Source organism: Mytilus californianus, unplaced genomic scaffold, assembly GCF_021869535.1.
Source record: "Mytilus californianus isolate M0D057914Y unplaced genomic scaffold, xbMytCali1.0.p SCAF_9, whole genome shotgun sequence".
Classification (NCBI taxonomy): Eukaryota; Metazoa; Mollusca; class Bivalvia; order Mytilida; family Mytilidae; genus Mytilus; species Mytilus californianus.
The window spans coordinates 85,272,089-85,280,325 of NW_026262745.1; the positions used below are offsets into that span (position 1 = coordinate 85,272,089).

At 31.8% G+C, this 8,237-nt stretch overlaps 1 protein-coding gene across 1 annotated transcript in view; it reads left to right on the forward strand.

Annotated features, from left to right (window-relative positions):
• Positions 1–7,111, forward strand: part of LOC127714741 (zinc finger protein ZFP2-like) — a 39,413-nt gene extending 32,302 nt beyond the window's left edge. The window contains exons 2-3 of the mRNA XM_052220791.1: positions 707–808; positions 4,500–7,111. Of these exons, the coding sequence (XP_052076751.1) occupies positions 734–808; positions 4,500–6,617 (2,193 nt within the window). The 5' untranslated portion in view covers positions 707–733 and the 3' untranslated portion in view covers positions 6,618–7,111. The remainder of the gene's footprint in view (positions 1–706; positions 809–4,499) is intronic.
• The last annotated feature ends 1,126 nt before the right edge of the window (positions 7,112–8,237 follow it).

Below are 8,237 nucleotides of genomic sequence, written 5' to 3' on the forward strand. Positions count from 1 at the left end.
TCTGTTTTTCTTATACTGTATGCAATAGGTCTACTATATTTGGTGTATGGAATGATTGTAAGGTGTACATGTCTAGCTGGCAGGTGTCATTTGACCTTGACCTCATTTTCATGGTTCAGTGGTCAAAGTTAAGATTTTGAGTTTGGGTCTTTTTTTCTAATACTATATGCAATAGATCAACTATATTTGGTGTTTGAAAATATTTTATGATCTATATGTCAGTCACGCAGGTTTTATATGACCTTGACCTCATTTTCACGGTTCATTGCTCAGTGTTAAGTTTTTGTGTTTTTGTCTGTTTTTCTTAAACTATAAGCAATAGGTCAACTATATTTGTTATATGGAAGAATTGTTAACTGTACATGTCTGTCTGGCATGGTTAATCTGACCTTGACCTCATTTTCATGGTTCATTGGTCAATGTTTAGTTTTCTTGGTTAATGTTAAGTTTATGTGACAGTTGTAATAAAGCTTTATATTTAGGACTATCAACATAATATCAATGATTAGTAAAGAAGGTGAGACATTTCAGCGTGTGCACTCTTGTTTATACATTGTCATTGTGGTCTGAACAGTCTTAAATTAAACTTTTTTCTGATTTCATCAAAAATTGCTTTAACATTACTATTGTACAATGTATTTGTTCACACTATCATGACTGTTTTGTATATAACTTTAGATAAGATTTTTTTTTTTTTTTTTGTTAGGTATGCAACATTGATGATTGAAACAGAATGCCTAAAATGAAGAAAAAATCAGTTCGTCAAAAGAATTTGGAAGAAAAGCTACATAAGAGACTTCAAAGACATGTATAAATTTATTCACAAATAGTCTATCAAAAACTAATTGGTTAAAATGAGACTGCTTTTATTAGTCCCCCACTGACAAATTCATAGGGGTCTTTAGGTCTGCACTCTGTCTGTCTGTCTGTCTGTCTGTCTGATTAATTTTCCACATTTTTATGCCCCATCCGTAGGGGAGGGACATTAAGTTTTACCCTTGTCCGTCCATACGTCCCAAAGTTGGTTTCAGTTCTCTTACTTTAGTTTGCCTCAACCAAATGTTATGAAACTTATACACAATGCTTATTACCAAAAAACACAGATCAAGTTTGATTTTCAGTGGTGTCACTTCTACTGTTCTAGAGTTATGCCCCTTTACAAATGGAAAAATTGCTGAATCTTTCTTTTCCACTTAACTTTAGTTTGCCTCTACCAAATGTTATGAAACTTATACACAATGCTTATTACCAAAAAACACAGATCAAGTTTGATTTTCAGTGGTGTCACTTCTACTGTTCTAGAGTTATGCCCCTTTACAAATGGAAAAATTGCTGAATCTTTCTTTTCCACTTAACTTTAGTTTGCCTCTACCAAATGTTATGAAACTTATACACAATGCTTATTACCAAAAAACACAGATCAAGTTTGATTTTCAGTGGTGTCACTTCTACTGTTCTAGAGTTATGCCCCTTTACAAATGGAAAAATTGCTGAATTTTTCTTTTCCACTTAACTTTAGTTTGCCTCTACCAAATGTTATGAAACTTATACACAATGCTGATCATCACAAGACACAGATCAAGTTTGAATTTCAGTGGTGTCGCTGTAACCGTTCTAGAGTTATGCCCTTTACAATTGGATAAATTGCTGAATTTTTCTTTTCCACTTAACTTTAGTTTGCCTCTACCAAATTAAATGTTATGAAACTTATACACAATGCTGATCATCACAAAACACAGACCAAGTTTGAATTTCAGTGGTGTCATTTTAACCATTCTAGAGTTATGCCCCTTTACAAATGGAAAAAATGCTGAATTTTTCTTTTCCACTTAACTTAAGTGTGCCTCTACCAAATGTTATGAAACTTATACACAATGCTGATCATCACAAAATACAGATCAAGTTTGAATTTCAGTGGTGTCACTTTAACCGTTCTAGAGTTATCATGCCCCTTTATGAAACGAAAAATTGCTGAATTTTTCGTTTCCATTCTCTAACTTAAGTTTGCCTCATCCAAATGTCATGAAACTTATACATGATGCTTAAGCTTATTACCACAAAATACAGATCAAATTTGATTATGTTCTAACTTAAGTTTGCATCTACCAAATATTATTAAACTTATACACAATGCTTATTACTACAAAACTCAGATCAATAACAAATTTGGGTAGCATCACTTTTACCGTTCTTCATTTTGTCCCTTTATCATGTTTATTACTTAATATGATATGCAAGCGGGGGCATCATCTGTGTCCCATGGACACATTCCCATTTATTTTTCTTCGTGCTTGAAGGTATTGATTTATTGATTGGTATATAGTTTTATCATGACAAGTTACAGACCAAGTTCAAATTTCACATAGAAATACTTGTGATAATACTATTAAGAAAAAAAAATACACATTTTTTTTTGGCACCTTCGTTTAAAATTAATGAAGCTATGACCCCTTAAATAAACATTATTTGTATTTTAACTTCAATTTTGATAAATTTTGCCATAATTTTAATTCTTTTTGGCATAATTAACCTTGGTCGCCATCCAGGATCCAAAAAGTTTTTAAATTAATGAATTTTATATCAAAATTGGAATCTTTTGGTTACAAAACATTTTGGATCCCATGTCATGTAGGTGGCAGTCAATGTTTTCCTAAAGCTTTTAGGTCTGAAAATTGCCAAATTCATCATATTTTGACAAAATTTCCAACATGGGCTAACTTTAGAGAATAAAATGTACTTTTATGAAAAGAACTGATTATTTAGCATTAAGGCTTTTGAAGTAAACTGATTTATGAACCAAATTGTGACCTTTTTGGTGTTTTACCATAAAGGTTGATATTCTAGGCAATATTGTACCATAAGTGAACCTTGTCCTTTGCATAGCATCACTTTTACATGTAGCATGTGTAGAGTTATACATGTCTCTTTTTAACATTATGTGCAAGCAGATGCATCATCTGTGTCCCATGAACACATTCCCCATCTATTTATAATTATATGACCTAGATGGATGAAACTTTATGGAAATGTTACTTGGTATGCATAGTTCATTTATATTTCTTGACTTTAAGCACAATGATGCATTTCCAAACATTATGTGCCAATTTGAAATAGTTTTCAAACATCCTATTTTCTGTGGCCAAAACCGGCCCCTACTCCATTTTTGTACTCCTTTGCTAAGTACTCCTAATTTTGCTATCTGTATATATATGATAGGTTAAAGGTTGTCTTGATATTATTGTTGTGACATAATCAAGACGTTACAAATGTATTCCATAGCTGAGTCATAACTTTAGAAGAAAGACGCAATTGTGGAAATGATAGGAAAATAAACATGATAAAGGTTTACTATGGGAAGCGTAATGCACACATACAAGTATATATATATACAAACTTTGAAAGAGAGGCGAAAGATACCAAAGTCCCTTAAACTGACAATGCCATGGCTAAAAAGGGAAAAAAGATCAACAGACAAACAATTAACGTACAGTATACGTCCAACATAGAAAGCTGAAGACTAAGCAACACGTACTCCACAAAAAACTGATCCTGCAGAGGGTCTACGGTGCTCTCCTGGGCACTCCTGCTTCCTCCACCAATAGAAACTGACCTCCATTAAATAGCATAATATATAGTGTTGAAAGTGGTTTTGAACACCTATCCATCTATCATTTGTCTATTCTGATATTTGACTGTGTTTTCACTTGGCTAGACATTCAGTCAGGGGTACTTCTTGTACAAGTAATCTTTATTTACTTGAAGAAGTAAATAAAATATACTTATATAAGTTAATTATAATGTTTGAATAATCTCCCCTTAATTTTCTCAAAAATTTACTTGTATACGGTAAGTAATTTTTTTTTTACAATCCCACAAAAAATCGCAAGTTTTGAGATGTAAAAACATGCCTTTAACAATTTTTCTCAGGTTAGCTCATAATTTTTTATTAGAGTTCAATGTTTCATCTCATTAATTCAACAAAGAAACTGATTGAGCAAAGATCTTAAGTATTTGCGTAAGGCCTTCAAAAATTGACCTTGGGGGCTTGTAAATGAGCAGTGTTCTGAAGATAACAGTCAAATGAGATTTTCATTGTCCATGAAATTACACTGAAATGATTAGTAAAGACATCTGCAAAGGACAGACAATTAAAAATTCTATTAGAGCAAAGAAGTCCTAAGAATTCAAGAAAAGAAGATAGGATGACTTTTTTACTTGTATAAGTAAAAAAGTCTGAATGTCTAAGGGACATAACTAAGCCCAATTTATTTTTACCTATACAAGTAAATAAATTACACTTGTATAAGTATCCTACAAATTTACTTGTATAAGTATATTAATATTTACTTCTTCAAGTAAATAAAAATTACTTGTACAAGTAGTACCCCTGACTGACATTATGATCAATTTAAATGTTTTGGGTAAATATATAATAGTTTATATTCATAGATAACATTAAGATATGACTGTGAACTATCAAATGTCTTTTTTGTTTTCAGTCAAAGTTAGCATTCCAGTCAAAACAGACCACTGAAAAAGGAACCGAAACAATAAAGTCTGACAGAAATAAAATGGTTTCATCTCCTGATCAGACTAATAACCAGCCAACACTGGTTCATAGCAATGATAACAGTCGAAGTGGTCATCTACAGAGCCAAATACCAAAAAGTGACAAAAGAATTGCAGCATCAAAAAACAAACTACGGGAATATTTCAGAAAAAATTCTGGGGAAAAACCTGATAAATCCAGTGTAGTTAACATGATGGCTAATAAATCCTCAAAAACCCATATTGGAGATAAACCTTTAACCTGTGACATATGTTGTAAAGAGTTTAATAAAATGAGACTCTTACAGGTACATATGAGAACACACACTGGAGAACAACCTTATACATGTGATATTTGTTGTAAAGAGTTTAAGGGAAAGAAAGTATTCCTGATACATATGAGAACACACACTGGAGAAAAACCTTATAAATGTGATATTTGTTGTATAGGGTTTAAGGGAAAGAAAGTTTTCCTGATACATATGAGAACACACACTGGAGAAAAACCTTATAAATGTGATATTTGTTCTAAAGGGTTTATTGGAGAGACAAAATTACAGTTACATATGAGAACACACACTGGAGAAAAACCTTATAAATGTGATATTTGTTGTAAAGCTTTTGGTCGTAGAACCTCCTTAACTAGACATAGGAACATACATCATGGTCATCTACAGAGCCAAATACCAAAAAATGACAAAAGAATTGCAGCATCAAAAAACAAAGTACGGGAATATTTAAGAAAAAATACCGGAAAAAAACCTGATAAATCTGGTGTAGTTAACACGATGGCTAATGTCAGAAATGTTTTTGACAATGGTCAGGATCCCACAGGAATTAAAACTGCAAATGAACAAAACATATGTGTTGTGAATGATAAAAGCTTTAGTCAAGATAAACAGTCATTACTACATATGAGGAAAGAGACTTCTGATAACTTACCTTTTACATGTGAGATATGTGGTAAAGGGTTTAAGGGAGAGATAAGATTACAAGTGCATATGAGAACGCACACTGGAGAAACACCTTATAAATGTGATATTTGTTTTAAAGGGTTTATTCAAAGGTGCACCTTAGCTAACCATATGAAAATACATGCTGTTCATTGTAAAATATGCGATTATGCAAATTGCCAATGTCATTTACAGAAATACTCGCCAAAAGGTGAATTTGCTGCATCAAAAAATATACTAAGAAAGTTTTTAATAAAACAAACAGAAATTAAACCTGATAAATTTGGTGTAAATAACACAATGGCTAATGTCAGTAATCTCTGCAGCAATGATCAGGAGCCCACAAGAACTGAAACTGAAAACCAACAATTTATATGCGGTGTATGTGGTGAAATATTTAATGGCGATAAACCGTTAGTACTACACATGAGAAAACATGCTTGTAATAAACTTTTTACATGTGACATATGTAACAAAAGGTTTTACCAAAGATTCAACTTACTAGTACATATGAGAATTCATACTGGAGAAAAACTTGGAACTTGTGACATATGTTTTAAAAAGTTTACTGAAGGGAAGAGCTTACAGATACATAAAAGTACACACTCACAAGAAAAATCTTACAAATGTGATGTGTGCTTTAAAGGTTTTTTTGGAAGAAATTCATTAACTAGACATATGAAAATACATACCTGTGATGTAACTAACACTGTGGCTAATGACAGAAATCATATTAGCAATGATCATGATCACACAATATCAAATAATGATCAAGATCACCATGATCACACAATATCAAATAATGATCAAGATCACCATGATCACACAATATTAAATACTGATCAAGATTACACAATATCAAATACTGATCAAGATCACACAATATCAAATATTGCTCAAGATCACACAATATCAAATACTGATCAAGATCACACAATATCAAATATTGATCAAGATCACACAATATCAAATACTGATCAAGATTACACAATATCAAATATTGATCAAGATCACACAATATCAAAAACTGATCAAGATCACACAATATCAAATACTGATCAAGATTACACAATATCAAATATTGATCAAGATCACACAATATCAAATACTGATTAAGATCACACAATATCAAATAATGATCAAGATCACACAATATCAAATACTGATCAAGATTTCACAATATCAAATGCTGATCAAGATCACACAATATCAAATGCTGATCAAGATCACACAATATCAAATATTATTAATGAACAATTTTTATGTGGTATGTGTGGTAAAAGATTTAGTGGAGACAATAAATTACGACTACACGTAAAAATTACACACAAAACATAATTATCTGTGATCATGTGATTAACCTATTTTGATCATGTGATGAACATTTTAGATGTAACATAATTATGATGTAAATGAAGGGTTTAGGTAATGAAAAGTGCAACTTAAACTACATGATATACCCGAAATTAACCTGACGAAAGTGACAGATTACTAATCAAATGTGCAATTTAACTTGTATTTATTTGATGTACACTTAAATAATTAAAGTATTTTTTTGTTACCTTTTGAAATTGTAAATTTATCAATTAAAAAATCTTATAAATGTGAAATTTTTTGTCTGTATCATTGTCCATGGTCCCACCTGCAATAAAAGTCACAGCATGCCAGACAAAGGTACTACTATCCGGCGGCAATGTAAACTATTAGTATAAAGCTTAATATTTCAGAAGGTAGAAATCCTGGATGCTTCATATCTTGTATGAAAATACCTTATCTGTAACGAAGTTTCCATCTGTCTATTGTCTTGACCTCATTTTCGTGGTTGAATAACTTCTTGAAATTTTTTTTTAGTTTTTTGGTCATGTGAATTTCTCACTTATTATGAGTACTTGTAATAGGATAACTGTATTTGATATATATGTGGGTTCCTTGCTATGTCTACAAGTCTGTCAGACAGAGTTCACCTGACCTCGACATCATTTCATGGATCAGTGAGTAAGGTTAAAGTTACGGTATTTGGTCTTTTTCTCAAATACTATAAGCAGTAGGTCAAATGTATTTGGTGTTTGGAATGATTGTAATGGGTACATGTCAGTCTGGCAGGTTTCATCTGACCTTGGCCTCATTTTCATGGTTCATTGGTCAATATTGATTTTTTGTGTTTTGGTCTGTTTTGCAAGTCCTATATTAAGCAATAGCTACATGTAGGTCAACTATATTTGGTGTATGGAATGCAAAATCAACAGAACAGAGATTATTGTCATGAATTCTATTCTCGTCTACAATGTTGGACAATGTCATTAGTTGAATAAGCAAATAGACCAAGATGAAGTAACACAGGCTCTATATAGAGCCTTTATTTTATAAATTTAATGTTTGTGATCAACAATTTAATCGGAACAATGATATACGAGTGCACATGAAAACACACGGTGGTAGACCCTATAATGTGATGTATGTGGTAAAAGGTTTTCGCCGTAGTTTGAACTTTCGTAGGCACACGAGAACTCATATACCATGTATACAGTGTGTTAAACTTCTTGAATATAGGTGTCAGACCACCAATTAAAAATCCCTATCTGTTCAACCAAATTTAGCAATTTTCACAGCTTTCTAAATATTTTACCTTAAGTTTAACTTCATAGAAACCAAGTATATCCTGAATCTTACATGTATCAAGTTTCTACATGCCAATTTTCAACCTTCTTAAAGGTTAAAGGCTTATAAGAAAAATCT